Raw genomic sequence first — 23,402 nt, 5'->3', positions numbered from 1 at the left:
AGCTACAGAAGATGGGTACCAGATGTTGATTTACCCATTCTAGAAATACTTTTAAAATAGGATTTGCATGAGAATTAGCTATACAGTTGTGATACTATCTGAAATCCTGCAGATAAATCAAATTCTATTTAATCTCTCTCTGAACAATGAACAATCACACTTGTCTTCTAAAAGTAACGGGCTATATATACTATGATAATCTGTGCATAATCTCTCATCTTTACCAATATTGGCAAAGATCCTAACAAGATCTCAAAATACATAATCTACAAAGATTTAAACAAGCTTATTTGAAAAGTATCAATATCTGACAAACTGATCTGAGGGAGGAGAAAATCCACTGGGATCTTATGTTAATGAACACATTTTTTAAATGATAGAATCTAACAGATGACCATTAACCTTGGTCTTTAGGGATATTTTACATAGCTCACATTTTGGGAGGAAAATGCCTATGCCTTTTCTTTACATTTTCTCTTAATCAAGGAACAGGAAACAATTCCAGCAACCCTAAAATTAAGCTCAAACAGAATCAATAAATGTTGGCTTGCTAATCATTATGAATTTCATTTTTAAAAAGTCTGACCTGATCTTTTTTTCTCACCTTCTCCTATTTTCTCAGAGTCAGGGAGCAACTGACTAGTATTACCGAATGTTACAGTTGAATCCTTGGAAGTCATTTAGTCTGTCTAGTCCCCTCATTTTACAGATGAGGAAATAGGTCAAGAGAGGTTAAATATCTTGTCCGCCAAGCTAGAACTAGATGCTTGGTCTCCTCCATCTCAGTTGACTGCATTATCCACAGTACCAGGCTGACCACAGCAGTGCCTACAGGAAACACTGCACAGAATCTCCTTGACATTTTGTTGATACGTTATCAGAACACTTTATGCTTCACGGAAAGTCATGATTACAAGTTTATGAGCATGACTTTAAAAAAGAACTCAAATAGAATTTCTAAGATCAGCCCAGGAGAATACCAACTTCTTACTGAAGAATGGGTAAATGTTTAGGATAGAATTATGAGCGCTGCTGAGACTGGGAGCAGAGAAATTTGGGAACTTCCTGTGCTGTACTGAAATTCTAACATTGAAAACCCTGCAGTAAAGAGAATTTGCTTCCTTTCAGCTGTTGGTAGATGGTAAGGCTGTATGACGTTTTGGAGCATATGCTAAAAAATCACTGCTCACCGTCTATATGACCTTAAGCATTGCTTTATCTCTGTCTATAACTCAGTTTCCTCATCTCTAATGTGGGATAATACCTCATAAGGTAGTTAAGAATATTATATGCATAATGTATATAAAGAAACCAGGACAGTGGCTGGAACAGAATAGGTTCCAGTAAATTTCAGTTTCCATTTCCAAGTTGCCCTTTAACTTGCCTATTGTAACAAGTTCAGTATTTCTGCGAGTCTGGTCAGAAAAAGGAAAATTTGTTTTTTTCAGTATACCATGAAGGATGAGTGAGACTAAGTGAAAGAGCTGAAAAGAACACTGGGCTTAGTGGTGACAAACTAGAGTTTAGAGACTAATTAGCCAAGTGATTCTGAATAGCTTTTCTAACTTTATTTTTACGGTCATATAATGTTACCAAAAGTCCAAGTATAAAGCCATAATTACAAATCTGCCTTATAAATACCCAAGTGTCTGTGAAAACTAAAAATTGAGAGTTGATAAATATTATAAGAAATTACTCCTGATCCAAGTGGAAGAAGTAGAAATCCCTTGAAATGTGTTAAATCCTTGCCCTACTAAATATTTGTCAGACGCTCTAACTATACATTTTCTTATTCATTTAATGTTCATGTTCTCAACAAAAGTCAAACAAAAATAAGACCAACAAGATGCTCATTTTTTGCTAGCATTAATTTTTTAAAAAAACATTTTTCATTAATGGTTTAGTCAAGAATGAGAGCACAATAATATAGAAAACCTAGATTTATTTGTTAAGCTATTACAAAGACAAAACAATTATCATCTGAAGTACTTTGAGGACTTCATCCTAATTTCACTTGTTCTGTTACAGAAACCGACCTAAGAGGTTGGAAATTAAAGGATATAACCTAAGCGGTTATAACAGAACGGACTGGCGAAACATGGTGAAAGGAGCAAAAGCTACTCAGAAGCACTTGGGAGTGGTAGTATGCGTGGCTGGGATGTTGCTGAAGAGGCTCCCTAGAGATGCCCGAATGAATTCATCTGGGTCCCAAATTAGTAAAAAGACCCTTCTCCTGTGGAGCATGAGCAGAGGCCAGGACTCCTCTGAGATCTCTCTTTCTTTTTAAGGGATAAGGGTATCTTCCGGCCCTAAAGGGGTACATCTTAGATTCAGCCTCTCTCTTTCCCATCCAGTCTACCTACACCTCCAAACGCCTGTGCATTTTCACCACGTGGGCCTGCTAGGTTACAGAAGATGCATACAGTGAAGGTAGGAGGTATAGGCCTACTCAGAGGGTACCTAGACACAGAAAGTTCTGGGGTAAATGATAAACTACAAATACCCTCTTGTTAAGTTAATTCACCTTTGTTAATAAAGGTCATAGTTTCTTCTGCTGGTGACAACTTGTTGTCTCAGTATAGTCTGTCTCAAGAAAGAACTGGTTCAGGTGAGTTTTGGAGAAAGAAAAGACTTTCATCAACACCCACTCCACAGTGGAAGAGGCACCAAGTTCTCTCCTACAGTTATGAGCAGAATCTGAAAAACAAAAGGTTTACAGTGTTTGTAACAATAATAGCTATTATTTATTGAATTCCTCATCAAGAGTGCCAGGGGACTTAGATATATTATATCTCAGTCTTTGCAACAATCCTGCCAAGTAGTTATTATCATCCCCATTTCTCAGATGAGGAAACTGAGGATCAGAGAAGTTATATGCCTCGTCCAAAGGCACAGAGCCCTAAGTGGCAGAATTGTGATTCCCCCATTCATGTGCCTTTCCCTTCAGCCCAGTTCATGCACTGAGAAGTCCTAGTGCCATTATCTTGAAATTTTTAATGGTTGCACACACCCTCTAATTATTCCTTGTTCATTCCTTAAAGGCGAATACAATTTTAAATGATTAAAAATTTACAGACATTGTTCAGAATTTAGGTCAATTATCCAGATGAAGAACTTGTATAAACTTCATGAATAAAATATTTCCCCACTCAAGCTGTAGCATAAAATGAAGAGAAAACAAATCATCAGCTCATTAGAAAGTCTGTGGCTACTGAACAGTTATTTCACCACAAAATTACATTACAAAGAATCCTAAGAATTCTCGCCAGGGAATTGCAGAAACATCCCATTTGTGTAATCAGCAGTGACATACCAAATGAGTTTCTCATAATCCTTATTAATAGAGTGGTTGGTGTTCTCTGAATAGTCTATTTTTCAAGAAGTATGTGAAAGCCAGATTAAAAAAATCTGTTTTCCAGTTTCAATAAAAGTTACTAAGTAAGTATCAGGAACGTGAGAAATAAGAATACGAGAGATAAGGGAAGAAGACTTAAGCTGGTACCAAAAGATTTCCCATGAAATAGAATAGTGAAGTACTGACATCTGGAACCGTGATATCTGAAAATTAAAGGTAACAGAGCTGTAGCAACATGAACACATAATTTTAGCTAACTGCAGAGGAGACACTGCTGATTTTAGACCATATGGCTACCAATGACAGAAGTAAATGTTGTGGAAATAAAAATTAAGTATTTAAGCAAAGAGCTATAAATCACAGAACTCTAAGAGATTATTTTCTGATAGTTCCACTGGCAGCATCTGAGAGGAAAGCAGAGGTCCATTATCACAGCTCATGGTTTGTATAAAAAGCAACGTTATATTCACAATGGCAATAATTTGGAAGGTAAATGGAACTTGGAATAACGAGGCATCTCACCACCTAATTGGATGACTGACAATGTAGAAGAATCAAGCCAAAAGATATAAATTTTGCCATGCTATTACTATATGCTTTAATAAAATAAAGGAACTGGATATAAGTAGCATCTCAAAGACTGGAAGACAGTTAGTATTCAGGAAAACGCTATAAGGTCAGAGGCAGGAGGACACTGTAGTGGGGAAAGAGGGACGACAACTGAACAATGTGAAAGTCTTACAGCTTATAAAGGAAGGGTGATGAGGATTCCTAGTCCTAGCTCTGTATGATGTGAACTGGCCACATGACCTTCAGTTATTATCTAACATACAGTTGAGATACTCAAGCTGGCAGAGGACAATTTATTTCTCAAGAGAAACATGCAGTGAATAAATAGGGACAAACTTCAGACAAAGCTCATGAGAATGTGTCAGACGAGAGAAAAATGGCAGTGAGCTCCTATGTCAGTAAGGAAAGGAGGTATAAAGCAACTTGGGAAACGACAGCTTTTGGACAACTGAACGTGGGCTTGTTACAGTTTGGCAAATCAGCTTTGAACATAAGGTGCCCAGAATGTTGGTCCTCCATTATTTTCAGAAAGAGGAAAACCAATACAATATTATGATTAAAGGCTTAAACTCAGCTTGAAATTACTTCTACTTTCTCCATAAACTAAACAGCAGTGAGTTGCAGCAACCTATGCTTTGTGTTTTTTAATGAACAAGTTAAGGTTTCAAACATCACAAGTGGGAAAAGGTGACTCCAGACCAGACCAGGACATGATCTCAGGCTCTGCTGCTCCCAGCTGAGCCAACCAGAGAGACAGAGATCTCCGTTTTTTTTTATTTTTCGTGAGGAAGATCAGCCCTGAGCTAACATCTGATGCCAATCCTCCTTTTTTGTGCTGAGGAAGATTGGCCCTGGGCTAACGTCCATGCCGATCTTCCTCTACTTTATATGGGACGCCACCACAGCATGGCTTGACAAGCGGTGGGTCGGTGTGCGCCCGAGGTCCAAACCTGCGAACCCTGGGCCGCCGAAGCGGAGCGCACACACTTAACCGCTACGCCACCGGGCCGGTCCCAAGATTTCCGTTTCTCAACAAAGGCCTAATGTCCTTCTCCTGAGTTCACTGAAGATGGGTGTGTCTTATTTTTCCATGTACTCTCAGTGCTTAGAGCAGAGCTTGGCATGTAGTAAGTGCTCAGTAATTGTTAACCTGAATGTCACCCTCTTTGCAAACCTTGATTTCTTAGGGGAAAAAAACATAATTTTCGATAATTTCAGAAATGGATAACTAACATTTCCCCAAACTGCTGATTTTATAGAGTTCTCTTGAATTATGAAAATAAAAATTATTTCACATGATTTTCATGTTCAGTGACAAAGGAGAAAATAAATTACTCACCCCAAAGCAGCATAAATCTTTTTCAGTGATCAACATCTGCATCTTCAAACTGCCCAGCAACTGTTGGTGTAGTATCTACCTCCATCCCATCTGAAGGAAAAATTAACCGCTGAGCAATAGTCTGAGTGCTTCAGATAGGTAAAGATTCAACTTATGTTTCGCCCAGAAGGAAACTAGTGCCCTCTGTTGCTAACAGTTGCCATTTCTTTCTCTTATGAAAATTAAAGTATCAAGGAACAAACTGAGAAAGAAAAACGCCACATGTGGATTTAGACCAATTTAAAAATAGTCTATACGTTTAACATTTACTTTGTAAATTCTCCACCTCAACACTAAAATAACACTAGGTAGGAACTTTCAAACGCATAAGCCTCAACTGTTCACTCTTCATAGAACTGTGCTCAGTATTCACAGTGTGACTCTTTTTTAAAGATATGAAGTCCTATCCTTACAAAGCTTACAACATAATTCAAGAGAAAAGACAAAGTAAGTAAGCAAGGTTCTTGCTTATCTTCCTGTTTTTCTCATCTCATTAAAAAGGGGGGGGAGGAGATAAGAAAAAAAGCCCCCCGGAAAGAGTTGTCTACACCTGCTTTCTCGACTTCCTCGGCTCCCATTCACCCCTTGACTCTTCAGCCCACCACAAACTAGCTTCTGCCTGCAGCCCGTTGGCACCCCACCACCTGGACATCCAGGAGGGCATGCAAACATAACACGTATCTAAAAATTAACTCATCATCTTCCCACATGGAAAATGCTTCTTTTCAAACAGTCTTGCTAAAGGATACCTCTTACCTGCCCAATCCAGAAACCTGTATCATGTCTCTAACTTCTGTTGCTTCTATCTCTTAAATATCTCTCTAATCTGTTAAGTCTTTTAACATTCACTGCCACTACTTAATTTAGGCCACTATCTCTCATTTAATTTAAAACTTAAGTTACTTAGGGTTTCTCTTCTTCTCTCCAGTATTTCCCTCTGCAATTAATTTTCCCTATCATACCAGTGTTATCTTCTGAAACACTAATCAAACTAAAATTCTTCAATGGCTTCCCACTGATCTAAAGGTGAAGTTGAAATTCTTTAAAACAGCTTTCAAGTTCCTTTAAGATACAGCCAGTTCACTACTCCACTTCCATCTGTTGCTATAATAACTTCCCTTTATACTCAGAGTTCTAGACATAATCAACTATTTCCAGTTCTCCAAAACTGATTGGTCTCATGAACCTTTCCACATGGCCGATCCCTTTCCCTGCCTCTCTCCCCAACCTGTATGCAATCCCCCTTCACTCGGGTCATTTTATTTATCTTTCAGATCTTGGCTTAGATGTCACTTACTCCATGAAGGTAGAATCTCTCTCTATGCAGGCTGGTAGAAGGGCCCAGCTCTGATTCCACAGGTTCTCAAGCTTCCCCTATATCTCAATGCTCTATCACAATATACTGTTAACTGCCTCATTAGTTAATTTATTTTTCTCTCAGCCAGAATGTCATTGATATGAAGACAGTAACCTCGTCTCTGTTGAGCATTGCTGTATTCTCTGTACCTGGTACAGCAGCTCAATAAACACCTCTTACATAAATAAGCACATGAAGCCCTGAACTGCCACTAGTAGATAGTGTGTGTTTAAATGGCAACAAGACTGAAATTTACTAAGACAGCAGATCTCAGGTGTTCTCATCATACATAGACAAAAAAAGTAACTGTGAGGAGATGGATATGTTAATTACCCTGACTACAGTAATCATTTCACTATGTATATCAAAACATGTTGCACAGCTTACATATATACAATTTGTATTTTAAAAATTTAGAAAATAAATCAAATTTTAAAAAGGAAAAAGGAAACAAGTCTAAATAAATAAATAAATGGCAAAAAGAGTGATGTGGGTACTCAGAATTTTAAAGGACAGGGAATGGTGCAGGCTGAAGAAGGTTAATATACAGGCAGCTCTCAATATGCTAATGAAGCCTAGGAATAAAAGTCCAAAAAATCTCACTTTAACAAAAAGTGTTTGTGATCTTAAAATCATTTGCTATAAAGCATTACATAAAAAATTGTACAATTAAAAATAAAAACAAAAAACCTTCAGTGATGAAAGGCTTTTCATCGTCCAAGGGCACTCTCCAGCCAATCACTGTAACAGAAAAAGGTAACGTCTTGAATTCTTTCAGCTAAGAGTTTGGTAGAGCACCAGAAATCATCTGAGCCATCTCAGCCTAAAGCCTATGTTAGAGGCTCACCAGCTAGGGCCTAAAATGGAGAGGAGACATAAGGAATAATAACGTGACCCAAAGCTTACACTTTTCCGAATTAAAATATCTCAGAACTTCAGGACCCCCAGGTCAACATGCTACGTGCATGGAGATATTGACCACAGCATTGTGAGAGAAACATAAATGTCAATAAAAGAAAAACCATGGTAACCCTCTTTAAGAACATTTTGCATCTGGGCCGGCCCCATGGCTTGGCGGTTAAGTGTGCACGCTCTGCTGCTGGCGGCCCGGGTTCGGATCCCGGGCGCGTGCTGACGCACCGCTTGTCCGGCCATGCTGAGGTCGCGTCCCACATACAGCAACTGGAAGGATGTGCAACTGTGATATACAACTATCTGCTGGGGCTTTGGGGGAAAAGTAAATAAATAAATAAAATCATAAAAAATTAAAAAAAAAAAAAAAGAATATTTTGCATCACTAAAAAGAAGTGTTAAGACTCTGTAGCAACATAAAATAATAACATATATCAAACACACGTAAGGGCCGGCCCCGTGGCTTAGCGGTTAAGTGTGCGCGCTCCACTACTGGCAGCCCGGGTTCGGATCCCAGGCGCGCACCGACGCACCGCTTCTCTGGCCATGCTGAGGCTGCGTCGCACATACAGCAACTAGAAGGATGTGCAACTATGACATACAACTATCTATTGGGGCTTTGGAGGAAAAAAGGAGGAGGATTGGCAATAGATGTTAGCGCAGAGGAGGTCCACCTCAGCAAAAAGAGGAGGATTAGCATGGATGTTAGCTCAGGGCTGATCTTCCTCACAAATAAATAAATAAATAAATAAATAAATAAATACATGTAAGATGCAAGAAGTGCTTATAAGAGTGCCTGGTATATCATTTTTGCATATTAGCTCATTTAATCTTCTCAGCACTTATTAGCTATTTGACCTCAAGCAAGTTCTGTGACCACTCTGTGCCTCAGTTTCTCCATCTGTAAAATGGGGATCATAAGAGCATCGAGGGTTCTTGAGAGGATTAAATGAGTAAATATGTGTAATGTGCTTAAATCAGGGTCTGGCACATAAGAGCACCATCTAACTGTTTTATTGAGGGTAGCAGGAAGAGGATTAGAGACATCTGATACAAAGACAGGGTTGTCTCTTCAGAGTCAGAGTGAAGAATTTGAATCTTATATGGTGAGTATCAGGCAATCACTGATGGCACATCCTTAAAAAGGAGTGACACAGTGTTCTCAGAAGATTAATATGGCACAGTGAGGTGGAGGAAGGGATGACTGAGGCTAAAAATTTACTCCTGTAAATCCAGTGTGAGAAGAAAGGGGCCTAGGTTTGGAGGATAGCAGTAGTAATAGCAAGGAGATCTGAAAGTCATTTAAAGGAAAAATCCATGGAATTCAGTATTGGACTAGATAAGGGAATAAATGGTAAAGGCTGAGTCGAAAGAATATTTCGAGATTTTAACTGAAATAGGATACTTAGAAAAGGGGACCAGTCCAATAGGGAAAATATTTACAAAGAAGCTTACAAGTATGAGATGACTGAAATAGTAACATTTAAAGCCACTTGTTTAAGGTCCAGATGTTTGTCACAAAAAGAGAACCCAACCTTCTTAAATGCTGCCTAGCCCTTTAAATCAACTGACTACCCTAGTTGTGCATATAATCATGTAGGAATCCATTTTAAAAGCAAAAACGGCAGCATCGATGTGTGCACACAGGCATATACACACATAAGCACACAAACAAAAAGACTGGAAAGACATGCAAAAGAAAATTAATAGACGTCTCTCAATTAGAATTATACTTGGCTTTTCATTTCTTCTTTGTGCCCATTTAAAACTATTTTGAGGGCCGGCCCGGTGGCGCAAGCGGTTAAGTGCGCGCGCTCCGCTGCGGCGGCCCGGGGTTCGCTGGTTCGGATCCCGGGCGCGCACCGACGCACTGCTTGGCAAGCCATGCTGTGGCAGCGTCCCATATAAAATGGAGGAAGATGGGCACAGATGTTAGCCCAGGGCCGTCTTCCTCAGCAAAAAAAGAGGAGGATTGGCGGATGTTAGCACAGGGCTGATCGCCTCACAAAAAAAAAAAAAAAAAAACTATTTTGACTGTGACTCTAGACTATTATTGTAGTTAGGAAAAAAAGGAAAAAAAAAATTTACATGAGAATTTCCATTCTAAGTAATTCTACATTTGCTTCCTACATTATAGAAAGTTAATTCCGAGATTTCTCTGCCTTAGAGTTTCCAAAAGAACCTAAGTCTCTCCATAACTTTCCTTGTTGCCCAAGTGACCACCTGACTGTTCACACTGAAGAGAAAGAAGGATACTCACCTTCATAATCTCTGATTGACTCTTCTGTCCGGACTCCAGCCATGTTATACTGGCTGCCCACAGACTGAGAAAGCATTCCTTCTAATCTCTCCAGCGTGGCTTGGCCTTCTGCTGTCAAGTGGGATAATCCTTCTTCATAGGTATAAAATGTAGGGATGTCTCCCTGCCCTTGTTCTAAACAAATAAAAAGTTTTTGAGCTATTATAAAACAATTAGGAAAAAATGGATAATCAATTTTGCATTTACCGAAGATAAGGTACAGTAAAACAGGCTTCCAGGAAAATACTTTTCGACATTCATTTAACACACAGATATAAGCCATCTGTTCAAAACAGAAATACAAAACAAATGTCCCTACCCTCTAGGATGAGAAGGGATTCCAAGAGATAATGAGACAGTGAACAGCAATTCCCAAAGAATCAAATGTCTGGGCACTAGAAGGAAAAGAGTATTCCTAAGGTCAGGAAGTCTTATATTAGCCCAAGGTGGGAATTTCACAGGTAAGTGCAAATTAACTTGATATTAATTTGTAGTGAAGGTTTTTTCCTGATTAAAACACACGCTCCTTTTAAAAAATCAGAAATTCTGGGAAATACAAAATGGATACAAAAATAAGAATCACCCAAAAATCTCAGCCAAGATGAGAATGAATTTAGATACATAAAGGAGAATCCCAGAAATGAGTTTGTCTAAGGCCAGGGAGTGCGTACATATGGAGGAGAGGGCTTTAGATAGCCAGACTGCTATAGATGAGACCAGTGAGGGAAGAAAAGAGAACAGCAGACATCTCAAGTTACGAGACTCTACCAGGCTAGTGACTGCATTCTGGTGTAGGGAGGCCAGGGGAAATACTCTTGGATAAATGAAGTATGACTCTGGGAAACAGAAATGACTTTGGCAGTGAGCTACCTGAAGGAATATGTTAAATAAAGATGTAGATGATACAGGTTTCAAGCGGTGGAGGGACAAGGCTTGTTCTCTGGGAGCAGCTGCATCAACTTAAAAGACTCTCCTGACTACCCACTTTCCTAACTACCATTTTCTTTCCTTCTATTTACCCCTTTTTCTACCCCTGGTAATCTCTACTTTTTACCCTTAAGTTTGGAAAGCCCAAAATTTTTTCCAATTTGGCTTAGACATAAACTGTGCCATTCACTTTTATTAATAACCATACTATATGGGTACTTAATAGAGATAGAGAACTATAATCACATACCCTTAGTACAAATAAATGCTTAAAATGAAACACCTACACACAAAAACACTTAAAAAGTCCATTTCACTAACCATGTGCTTCCACATCGTATTCTTCTCCATCGTAATCATCTGAATCTTCATCTTCAGGATCCGGATGCAAAGCCTGGCATTCACACATTGCAGTGAACATTGCCTCCACTGAAGAAGAATATTAAATTGTAATTTATATTTTTTTCTGGCCAATTAACAATAAAAATTTAATAAAATAACAATCAGTGCAAATAAATTTAATGGGTAGACAAGTGGTATACTAGGGTCACAATATTAACAAAACCTGCCAAACTCCAAGGAGGATCAGTCTTGAAAAGTGCTTGATGGCAATGAATAAGTCACAAAATAATAAGAGTTCATTTCGAGATACTATTGAGATCTCTTCATGCCTGGTTGGATTTTCTGAGAAAAAGAGTCAAAGTCCTGGTCAGACTGCTGGTATCAGGGTGAAGCCCCTCTCAGCTGATAAGGCTCTTTCCAGCTATCCTTTGGAACTGCCATGATTTCTCTGCCCTCTATCCAGTGGGATTCACAGTCAACAGCATCAAGTCAATGAAAATAACCAGATTCCTCCATTCATAAAACACACCATGTAACATGGTGTCTACTATACTCTCAGTACATTCACAATCTTTAACATTAATAGCTACCTGGTCCTCAATATTACAGGTGCTAAAATGAAGAAAAAGCAATAGAATGGAGGTAATGAGGGAAAAGGTGTGCATATGTATCAATAGGGGGAATGCTTAGTACATAAGGGAAAAGAATCAATTCTACAGAACACTCACATGCTGATTTATCACTAGGCACAAATCTAAATTCAGCAATAGGTTCAACATCATCATCACTGTCTTCCTCTTCTTCATCAGCAACAGATTCTTTTGATTCTTCTAGAAACGGAATAAAAATAATTTCTTAGTGATGTTGTTTATTTGTTTTGATAAAAAGAAGCCTAAAAGAATTTCTTAAAGGATGCTTACTGATGTTATCTAAATACTGCAATTCAATTTTTACTTCAAATTATAAGAACATAGCGATTTTAGAGCTAAAAAAGACTCTGGATAGTCTCTCTGGTCTAGTCACACTGTACTTCTTTGAACCCTAGGGATTCTGAGCCCCCTCGGGGTCATGGTGGGGGTGAGGAAACTCAAACAGTCAGGCCTCTAACAAGTATAGTTTCACTGTCATCTGCTTCTTTTACCTTTCACCTTGTACTAAGGGTTCAGCAGCAGTTTGTAAACCACTGACGTGCTTCATCACCAACAATTTGCAGATGAGAAAACTAAGGCCCACAAAAGTTAACTTACCCAACAGATAATTAACAAAGTCTGCAGGCAAGAAAAAACTACAAATGTTCAATAAAGAGAACTAGCACATGCTGCTGGTAGAAGTGGAAATCGCTACAACCACTCTGGAGATGTGCAGATCCTCCCACCCAGCAATTCCTCATCTAAGTAGTATTATGTACACAAGGGGTCTGCACACAAATGTTTACTGAAGTACTACATGTACTGGTGAAAATATAAAAAATAAATGTTCCTTTAAAAAAGTAAATAAATGTATTGTAATCTGGTCATAACATGTTTTATAGATAGCAGTTAAAAATGGACAAATGTGATTTATGTGTATCAAAATGGATAGATTTAAAAATAAAATACAGTGAAAAAGCTAGTTGTAGGATATATATAATACCACTTATATTAAAATTTTAAAAACTAAACCAAACCATTATATTGCTTGTGGGTATATGCATATTCAGTAAAATCTGAAAGCACAGACAGGAAGGACACACACCTTCTTTAGGATAATGTTTAAATCTAGAGACAGAGAGTAGAGAATGAAATGGGGAGGGATATGAAAAGGATTTTAACAGTATTGATATAGTTTTATTTCTTTAAAACACTTGAGTAATTAAGAAAAAAGGTTAAAACTTATGCTGGATATCAAATAATGAAATTTTTTTATTGCTCTCTGCACTTTTCAATGTTTGAATTATTTCATAATGAAAAAAAAACCCAGGTCAACAAAATACTTAGACCCAAAAACTTCAAAACTAATAATCTTAAAAATATAAATTAAATTTTGTTTAGTATATTAAAGTTAACATTTAAAAAAATGTTAATTCTCCATGCAGATGAAGCTGGAAAGGTATTCTTATACATTACTATTGAAAGTATAAATTGATATAAACTTTGAGGAAAGCAATCTGACAATACATGTTAAGAGCTTTAAAAATGTTTATTACCTTTAATGCAATAATTCTACTCATAGAAATCAATGATAGGGAGTATCCACTAAATTTTTTTTTTTACTTTTATTCTATGTCATACAAATTCACTGTAGAATAATGAAAAAATACAGATAAGCAAACAAAGAAAAATTTTAAAATGGCCCCTATTAACAGTTTTAAATAACAGATTTAATAGGACTTTTTCTGTCCAGTTTCTAATGTTATTATATTGTTAAATATAATATACATGTCCTCTGTAAATGTAAAATAATACAAAAATTCTGGAGAAATCTAACTAAATAGTTGAATACATTATGGTACAATCAAACTTTTTCAATGCATTTTTAAAGAAATGATATCATACTGTAATTATTATCCTATAACTGAATGAACATCACTTTTTAAATTATAAAATACACGCTGGTATAAAAATAATTGAAAGAGTCTAGATGGATTCAAAGGAAAAATTAAGATCCTACCAGCCTAGTTCCTCACCCTAGAAATAACCACTATTAACAGTTTCTTTTATATCCTTAAGAATCTACCTTAAGGCAATATATAGAAATGTAATATAGTTTATATTTTTATAATTAGGAAAAAAAATACAACCATGACCAACACTCATCATCTCATGCTAGATCATGGCTGCCATACTTTCAGTCTCTTTAAACCTTGCTAAATTTTCAACAATGGGAATGAATTTTTAGTCATTTAAAAAATAATCTAATGCCCTCAACAATAAGCTGATGGTCCATTTTAAAGAGGGTTATGGAGGGAAGCCAAAGAGAAAAAAATCTGGAGTTTGGAGAACCAGGATGAGAGAAGCAAAGGCTGGGAAAATAGGGTCCAAGCACGTGTGACTTATGAGAAAAGTAGAGTTCCAGATAAACAGAACTGGAGAACTACCGAAATAAATGCGCCCCAGGAGGATTCTACTTTCTAGTACAATAGAAAAGTCCTACTTACTTTACTAAGAATGGATTAATCAAAATCCCATCAATTTCAAGAAAATAATCTCATAGAGCAAACGTTTAAAATGTCTACTCCAAACCTACTGAATCCTTATTTCCTGGTTTGGGACTCCCACTATTTGCATTTGTAACAAGCTCCCCAGGTGTTTCTAATGTGCAGCCAGGCTTAAGAACTAGAGACTACTACAATCCCCTACTTTTTCTGGATAAAAGTGAGGCTGAGAGAGATGAAAATGACTTGGCTAGCAAGTTAATGACAGAGTCTTTTTATTCAGTGTGCTTTTCTCTTTAGCTAGCTTTATTCAAACTCTACCTCTCTAACCTTACTTTTTGACATGCACCTTGCCCGATGCCAATGTTCTACACTATTTACGGGCATTTCACACCAGCATGTGAAAGTGACCAACAAGGGTACCTTGCACTCTATTTCTAAGAATTTCTATGAATGAATGAGTGCTTTAAACAAAACACGACATATAATACTCTTGGTTATAAGATCATAGCTGTACTTACTTAGGTGGAAAGTGAACTTTAGTGCCCAATATATCCTTGTTTCAAAGTCTTAACGACGAGTCAACAGCTTTTACTCCTCCTTATGTGCTCTTTCAAACTTCTCTAGATTTTCATCTATCTCTGGACCCTTACCAATGGCAAGAGTTTGAAATCTTATAACAAACATCTTTTGAGATACAGTCATGCACCACATAATGAAGTTTCGGTCAACAATGGACTGCATATACGACAGTAGTCCGGTAAGATTAACACCATAGAGCCTAGGAGTGTAGTAGGCTACACCGTCTAGGTTTGTATAAGTACACTCTATGATGTTCACACAACAACGAAATCACTTAATGACCCATTTCTCAGAAAGTATTCCTGTTGTTAAGCAACGAGTGACTGTAGTTGAATCAGTCACTACCACTAAATGAGGCAGTGCTTGCCAAAAGCCCTAAAAATTACTAAATCATTAGTGTCATACTGAATATAAATGGTCATCTTATACCTGAAACCATATTAAAATCACAAATTAAAGGAGCAATAGCTTAACAGGAAAACTCATGGGATTGTCTCTTACACACTATTTCAAAGAAAAGCCACCCATTATTTCAAAAGCAAAAGTTTACTAAAGGTGTGACAAATCTGCTTTCAACCTCCAAGTTCTGCATTTCTACAAAAGACAAACATATTAAACTAACACAATATAGCACATAAACTTCTTTAGTTACACTTACAAAAATCAAACGCAAATTTTTATTTTGTGCCTAACTTGTTTCTCACTCAGAATTCTTACAACCCATTGTTAATAGTCTAAAAAGTGGATTTTTTTATCTTTCTTCTTCTTTCACCAACTTCACTAGATTTTTATCAGTCTTTGTAGTTATCTCCAACAGCAAAAATTGGAAATCTTGTAACCAAGGGTTTCTCAACCTTGGCACTACTGACATTTGGACAGGATTAATTCTTTGTTGTGGGAGACTGTCTTGTGCAGTGTAGGATGTTTAGTAGCATCCCTGGCCTCTAACCACTAGATGCCAGTAGCACTCCTCCCCCACTTCAGTCTTGACAATCAAAATGTCATTGCCAAATGTGGGGGAAGGGCAACATTGCCCCCCACTGAAAACCACTTCTGTAACAAAACAAAAAAGGTTCTACCCTAATCTCTGCAAAGCATCAAGTATACTGATACAAGCCTCTAAGAGTGGCAAACATAAATGCCTTTACAAAGAAAATAAACAGTTAAACTCGAGGAAAAATCAGAAATATATCCACAATAACTGAATAATTCTAAGTGCAAATATATAGAAAATAAAAGGCAATGCCCAAATTATTTTACTGCGCTGAAATTTTGCTCAATAAACTATTATCCAAAATAGGTCAATGGCTTGAATATTACATTGATTATGATCAAAGACTGCTTTTAAAAACATAATACGGTATACTAAAGGAAGCTCAAGATTAAATTACACCATACATACCTCCAATTTTGGCATTCACCATAACATACAAATGCTCTCGTGGATAGGCATTTAGGTCCCTGGACACTGCATGCAAACTAATCGTGGGGTATTCCAGTGAGAATCCTAATCCAGAGCCATCTAACCAAGACAGGCGGCTGAAAAACATATTACAAGTAGATTATTTTAAGAAATTAAATTCTAATTTAACATCCTAAAGTTTATAAAGGTTCGCTTGGACACTTTTATGCACGTGAATAAATTCAAGCTTACTGTTTAGAGATATTCCTAAAGTAAGAAAATTTAGCAGCAGGAATTGAATTTCTTTAAGACCAATTCTGTTATGGTCTCTTCTTCTAGTTAAAATTTCAAATAGATTTGAAATGCGATTTTCCTTAAGTCACATCTGTGTTTCTATGCCTTTTATGCTTGTTCTTATTTGGAATGTCTTCAGGTGCCTTCTTTGCTTTTGCAAATCCTCTTCATCTGGTTAAGTCCCAGCTCCTCCAAGAGTCCTCCCTCCAATTACTGCAGTCCATAATAATCTCTTCTTTTTCTAAATTGTACTTATGCTCAGTAATACCACATTTAGCACTTAATTCTGTGGTAATGAATCTCACATGTACCCTGACAGAATGTGAGCTAATTGAGCAGAACCTGTCATATTCCTTTATTTAACAACATTCTTCAAAACCATTAGCACAGTGCTCAGCAGGTAAGTATGCAATAAACACTTGGGAATCACTAATTTCTCCACTAATCCTACATTAAATGATATACACATGAAAGGGCTATAATTATACTCACCAAGTTAGAAAATAATTATCACATGGAAAGACAGACTTTATGAAGGCTTTCCTTTATTCTGTAGCTTTAAGAGAAAGCCACAGATAAGCAAGGTCTAGTTTTCCCCCAAAAGTGGGCAAATGCAAATATTTTATTGGCATAACAAAGGAAATATACCACCAAAATCAGTATGTTGAGTTTTGAGTAAGGGCTGATTAATTTTTTGGTAATACTTCACCCATCTGGAACTGTACCACTTAGCAGGAAAAAAGTAGCAAAAAAACCCTTAAGAAACCACAAAAAAATGTTAATGCAATATAGTGGTTGCTTAGGGCTAGAGGGAAACAGAGAGTGACTGCGAATGGGTGATGGTTTCCTTTGGGGGTGATGAAAATATTCTAAAATTGATTGTGATGATGGTTGCACAACTCTGTAAACAGACTAAAAACCACTGAATTGTACACTTTAAATGGGTGTGCTATGTGAATTATCTCAATAAAGCTGTTATTAAAAAAAGAAGTTAATGCAATGAAACCCTGGTATCATTCTATTTTCTATACAATTTTAACAAGGCTGGCTGTCTAATTTCTAATCAAGCAAAAGCAAATAAAACAGGAGAACCTGGGACTCCCTTGGGCAGGAACGATGACAGTGCAACAGTCTGAGATCATTCATATTCAATGTCAGAGGAGGCTGAACTTTACACTGCAGCCCCCTAAAGAAAATCAATGTCTAAGAGTACAATATAAGTGTATGACACATGACCCTCAGGTAGCAAAAGCAAAGGCAGAATTAGACTGTGGTGATAATTGTACAACTCCGAAAATATCCTAAACCGTAATGAACTGTACACTTAAAAAACGCAAAAGCAAGAAGATATGTACTGTCATTTGGAAAGATTTCCATCCAACATGCTTATTAAAAAAAGAAAAAGAAAACCTGGGAGGCTTAAAGGGATAAATCTTAAGGATCTTAAAGTGGTAAAAGCTCTAGAAATGATTTTCCAGAATGACTCTTCCCACTGGTTCCAAAAAAATGGATATTATTATTGTAATTAGATTGTGTGCTGCATGTGCCTCTCCTGTCCACTGCTTTCCGCTTAATGAGGAGATGAAACAGTGCTTATGTATCATAGCAGTATTGCCAGTCCCTTACTAAAACTATATTATTTTAAGCAAATAGACTCCTTTTTCTCAACTCAAAAATCCCCTGGCATTACCACAATTAAGAAAGGAGTATTCCAAATTTGGGTGTCCAAACTGATTTCAAATATCCAGAGCCCCAAAACTTTCTTTAATGACTCAATTAGGAAACGGAAAAACTGAAATACCAACAAAGACTCAGTGCCGATCAAATTAAGGCCTTTACTTTAAAAAGCACATAATAACTGCTCTGTAGTTCCTTACTCCTGGCAGAACACCATGCTGCCTCAGCACAGCATTTCCTAGGGAGCTCTCATAATCTTATCCACAGACATGGATTATGCAGTCTACAGAACAGAAGCAAATTCCACCTAAAAGCAATATATACTCTGATCATTAAGTTCTGATTTTTATTTATTCTTCTCGTATATTCTAGAAGAAAAGCCCTCCAAAACCAAAATATCTAATTAACTATACCCAGTCCCAAAGAAAACACGAGTCACAAAAGGGAAAAACAAGAATTAGAAAGCCAGTAAACATGCAGAGGAATGTTCTGCTAACTTCCAATGCCTTTGCACAAGCATGATCCGTGTCCTTTACTCCCGGCATGGGGTGAAAAACAGGACAGGAAGGTAACAGACGTCTTGAATTTGGGATGGCTTAATTATTTGGTTTAAAATTAATTTTAGAATAAGTTATAAAAAAGCATTACTTGTAAATTTAAATTACCTATTTTTAATTTAATTACCTATTTTATTTTACCTGTTTCAAATGATCTACTTTAATGATTCATGCCTCTGTTCCCTTCCTTATTTGGATAAAAAGTCAACTTCCTATGAAAACTAAGCTTCTGAAATAAGCCTGAGAGTTCTAAATTTCTCAATACACATCTGAGAAACTATCTACCTAAAATCAAGTCAGACCCTGTCCCTCTTTGCCTAAAATCCTAAAGTAGTTTTCCCAAAGCCATCAGGCTATAAGCCAGGCTCACGAACACAGTTCTCTCCTTGCCCAGCTTTATTATTTTTCCACTGTCTCTCTCATTCCCTCAGATAAAGGACTGCTAGATTGTGAGTGTGTGTACAAACACATATACAGTCAAGCGCACTTCACGACAGGAATACGTTCTAACAAATGCATCCTTAGGCTATTTTGTTGTGTGAACATCACAGAGGATACTTACACAGACCTAAATGGTATAGCCTACTACATGCCTAGGCTCTATGGTACCACCATTGTACATCCAGTCCATCATTGACCAAAGCGTCGTTATGTGGTGCATGACTGTACATATATACACAACATCCAAATTCTCACCCTTGCCTCTGAGCATCCCCTCAGCCCCACCTCATTCACCTGGCTAACTGTTAATCCTCATTTGTCACATCCTCTAGGAAGCCTTCCCAGTTTGTTGAGACCTTTATTCTACCAAGTCTTGGAAATGCTAGGTGGGAAAAAACAAAAAGGGGAAAGAGACCAAGGAGGTAATAACGAGTACAGAGGGATCACAGAGGTGTCCAAGGTACTGGTAATATTCTATTCTTAACCCGGATGGTGGATATACAGGTGTTAGTTTAATTACAATTCTTTAAACTTTACATATATAATTGATGTTCTTTTCTATATGTATTTTTTACAAAAATATTCCTTTTTCTTTTTTGCTGAGGAAGATAAGCCCTAAGCTAACATCTGTGCCAATCTTCCTCCACTTTATATGTGGGTTGCCACCTTAGCATGGCTGATGAGTGGTATAGGTCTGTGCCTGGAATCCAAACCCAAAAACCCAGGCCACCAAAGCGGAGCGCACCAAACTTAGCCACTACACCACGGGGCTGGCCCCTCAAAAATATTTTCTCAAGGAAGAAATGTAAGATATTTGTTAGTGAAAAGTTGAAATAAAAATTTTTTTAAAACAAGAATTTAAAAGAGTTTGTACTTCCTCAGTGTGCTAACTGTATTGTGGTTATACAGGAGAATGTCTTTGTTCTTAGGAGATTTTTGCTAAACTATTTACAAGTGAAGTCTGCAACTCTCAAATAGCTCAGGAAAAAAAAGAGATAAATGTGGCAAAATGTTAACAGCTGATGAATCTTTGTGACGGGTCTATGGGTATTAATTAACAACACTTGCAACTTTTCTTTAGGTTTGAAATTTTTCAAAATTAAAAAACAAGTATAGGATTTTACCCAAAAAGGAGTTGTATTATAGAAAGAAGAGCCAATATAGAGAAAAACCATGGAGGAAAAAGGGATTGCAGGATTGTGTAGTGGCTAGTAATATATTTGTGCTTCAATCTCCACCACTTAAAAGAAACTGCTCTCCCAAGATCATTCAAGATCTCATTGTCAATACCCAACATAAGCTTTTCAGATTTTACCTTATTTGACGGTTCCTCCTTCTTCATTTCTCTACTCAAGTCTCTTCTTCCCTAACCTACCTTTTAATGTGGATATGTCTCCAACTTTCTATCCTTAGCCGTCTTCTCTCCTGGGGAATATAATCTATTCCCATGAGTATGCTAACACTTATACTAATGATTTCCAAATCTCTATCTTTAATACCATTCTCCCAAGATACACACTCATATGTCCGACTAATCTACACATGTCCAGACCAAACTCATTATCTGCTCCTCACCTCAAACTTGTTTTTCCTCGCATCCACGTTTCCTATCTCAGTGACTGACCAAAAGCCTAAGCTTTGCTCAATGTCTAGATTTCTCTCTAAATCAAGGATTCCTGGGTAGGCCCCGTGGCTTAGTGGTTAAGTGCACGAGCTCCGCTGCTGGTGGCCCGGGTTCGGATCCCAGGCACGCACCGACACACTGCTTCTCTGGCCACACTGAGGCCGCGTCCCACATACAGCAACTAGAAGGATGTGCAGCTATGACATACAACTATCTACTGGGGCTTTGGGGGGAAAATAAATAAATAAAATCTTAAAAATGAAAAAATAAATCAAGGATTCTTTACATTTTTTTGTGCCCTCTGTGGTAGGCAGAATTTTGGCCCCCATGACCTTCATTCCCTGGTGTTAAGCCTATGAATGTTACATTACATGGCAAAAGGGGCTTTGTGGATTTAATTAAGGTCACTAATCAACTGCCAGTAAAATAGGGAGATTATCTTGGATTATCTGTGTGCGTTCAATGTAATCACATGAGCTCTTAAAAAAAAAATTTTCTCTGGCTGTTGACAAAAGTGATGCAGCAGAAGGGGAAGTCAGATCTGAAGGACAGGAAGGATTCATTGTGTCACTGTTGGCTTGATGATGAATGGAACCATATGTCAAGGAAACAGAGATCTTAGCTCTACAACTGCAACATTTAGGCCATGTCCATCTGACTGTGAAAGTACAAAGTGCTGCAGGTAGACAATAAAAGGGCAATTCCTTCTGCTGAATGGAAATGGGAGTCAGAAATGGGAAATGAGAGTCAGGTTGCTCTGGATATGACCCCAGCCTGCGTGGGGTTGAGGGTGTTCCTCTCCCCACCCACACCTACAGAAGAAAATCTATACTCCTTAACCAAACTTTCAAAATCCTCCACAACCTGCTCTAAGCCTACGTATCCCGCCCAGGGTAACACTTCCCGCACCTGTTCATCGGAGAAGACAGGCACATCGATAACTCCAACTCACGGTCTGGAAGTTCAGAACCTTAAAACAAAAGCTTGAGTAAAGAACAACGCACGCACCAGACCTCCGGTAAACAGGCGGGTAAAAACCATAATCAATGAGAACTCCGTCTGAAGAAGAGAGAAAGGCAGGCTCCGAAGGAGAGGACACTAGAACAATCGAGTTTTCCTCCCAGCAGAGGCATCCCCGAGGCGACACCGAGCACGCGCGCCCCCTCCCAGCAGCCGCGAGGTCGCGGTCTCGCCCCCGCTCCTCCGCACCGCCCGCGCCGGCAGGAGGAAAGCGGCGCGCAGAAGGCCGGCGCTCGGGGACAGGGACCCTACCTCTCAGCGATGTACAGGGTGCCGGTGCCGAGGCCCTTCCCGTTCAGCACAGCCTCGGTATCCGGCTGCTGCTGCCGGAGCCCCTCAGACGACCCGGGCGGGAGGAAACTCTTGAGGAAGCTCATTGCAGCACTGTGCGCCGACACACACGCCAGGAGGTAGCCGAAGCTCAGGAAACCCAGCTCGCTGCGTTCCGCCCCGGAAGTGGTGGCAACTACCCCGGAAGCAACTTGGTCTGCTCCGGAATTTGAGCGCCAGCCACCATAGAGACGAGACCTTCTAGGGCAAGCTTTCGGAGGCCTGAGATGGCCTGGCCCAGTTTGTCACGTGACTCCCCTCCCCTTTGCCATTTCTAAGGCTGCAGGCTTGTAATAATGGAAGGTTCTTCCCGACGTCCTACTTCAGGGTTGTCACAGCAACCCTGTGAGAGAGGAAGCACAAGGAATAATAAACTCCTTTTTCTACAAAAGAGGAAACAGATATCTGAGACATGGAGTCCCTTGCCTGAGGATGCACAGGAAGTAGAGACCACACTCATCTAGAGGTCAGAGGTCTCTTGACTGGGTTGACGGCTCTTCTCACCTGGGCCAGCCTCATCCCGGCCTATTCACGTCTCAGCATAACAGCCATGCCCCAGACATCAGTCTAGGTCCTGACACCGCCCTCGTGCCCGAGCCACGTATCCCCACGTCTCTTGTGGGCAAACGAGCCCAAAGAGGTCAGCTCCGGGTGAAGAGCTGCCTGCGTCAGTAAGAATTAGTCCACCAGATTTGGAACTATTGCTTTATTTCTTCGTTAGGCACTGAAGAGCAAAGTAATAAGAGCAATAAAAACCTAAAAAATAATCATAATAGTAGATAAAGGTAACCGAGTGTTATGTGCCAGGCATTGTTCTAGGCACTTCACCGGCATTATTTCTGCATTTCCTCTTTATGACAACTATATGAGAAAGTTATTATTATTGATGCAGTTTTACAGATGAGAGGTCTGAGGCATTCAACTCAAGACCAAGAGTTTAGCCATGAGAATTCTAGTGGAATTCAAGTTAGTCAGTCTCTCTAGGTGCCACTTGTCTTGTCTGTAAAATCAGTATAATCATATGTGTGCTGTAGGACTGTTGAGGCTGGAAGACTGGACATGTGGAATAGTTTTACTTCTATCTTTTGAATAGTTAGAGGAGTGTTCGATTTTTAAACTGAGATTAGTTTGTTAATAGTGAGACTGGAGCAGGGGCCCTCTGAGTAGAAAGAGTATTAGGAAGTTGTTGCCATAGTATAGAT

General features: G+C 38.5%; 1 protein-coding gene across 2 annotated transcripts; it reads right to left on the bottom strand.

The window, feature by feature from the left end:
* Nucleotides 1-1,925: 1,925 nt before the first annotated feature.
* Nucleotides 1,926-22,299, bottom strand: CLNS1A (chloride nucleotide-sensitive channel 1A). 2 transcript variants are annotated; one of them, XM_058545536.1, is made up of 8 exons: nt 22,123-22,199; nt 21,760-21,820; nt 16,258-16,394; nt 11,869-11,970; nt 11,120-11,227; nt 9,833-10,006; nt 5,265-5,354; nt 1,926-2,697 (listed from the first exon to the last, which is right to left on the bottom strand). In XM_058545536.1, exons 2-7 carry the CDS (start codon nt 21,783-21,785, stop codon nt 5,287-5,289), a joined length of 615 nt encoding a protein of 204 aa, XP_058401519.1. In that variant the 5' UTR covers nt 21,786-21,820; nt 22,123-22,199; the 3' UTR covers nt 1,926-2,697; nt 5,265-5,286. The 2 variants fall into 2 exon arrangements, with proteins under 2 accessions (XP_058401519.1, XP_058401518.1); XM_058545535.1 differs by lacking the exon at nt 21,760-21,820 and having other exon boundaries at nt 22,123-22,299.
* Between the last annotated feature and the right edge of the window lie 1,103 nt (nt 22,300-23,402).

The sequence above is a fragment of the Diceros bicornis genome, chromosome 7 (assembly GCF_020826845.1).
Source record: "Diceros bicornis minor isolate mBicDic1 chromosome 7, mDicBic1.mat.cur, whole genome shotgun sequence".
NCBI lineage: Eukaryota > Metazoa > Chordata > Mammalia > Perissodactyla > Rhinocerotidae > Diceros > Diceros bicornis.
Note: the sequence above shows the minus strand (reverse complement) of the source record. Positions and strands in the feature narration are given on the sequence as shown.

What these genes read in the sequence shown, in the direction of transcription:
- CLNS1A (XM_058545535.1), bottom strand. Translation starts at nt 22,247, where the DNA reads ATGAGCTTCCTCAAGAGTTTCCTCCCGCCCGGGTCGTCTGAGGGGCTC. An exon ending in ACCCTGTACATCGCTGAGAG is followed by an intron (nt 16,395 to 22,122) that starts GTAGGGTCCCTG and finishes TATGTTTTTCAG; the next exon opens with CCGCCTGTCTTGGTTAGATG. An exon ending in GTCAATCAGAGATTATGAAG is followed by an intron (nt 5,355 to 9,832) that starts GTGAGTATCCTT and finishes TTTTTCCTTCAG; the next exon opens with ATGGGATGGAGGTAGATACT.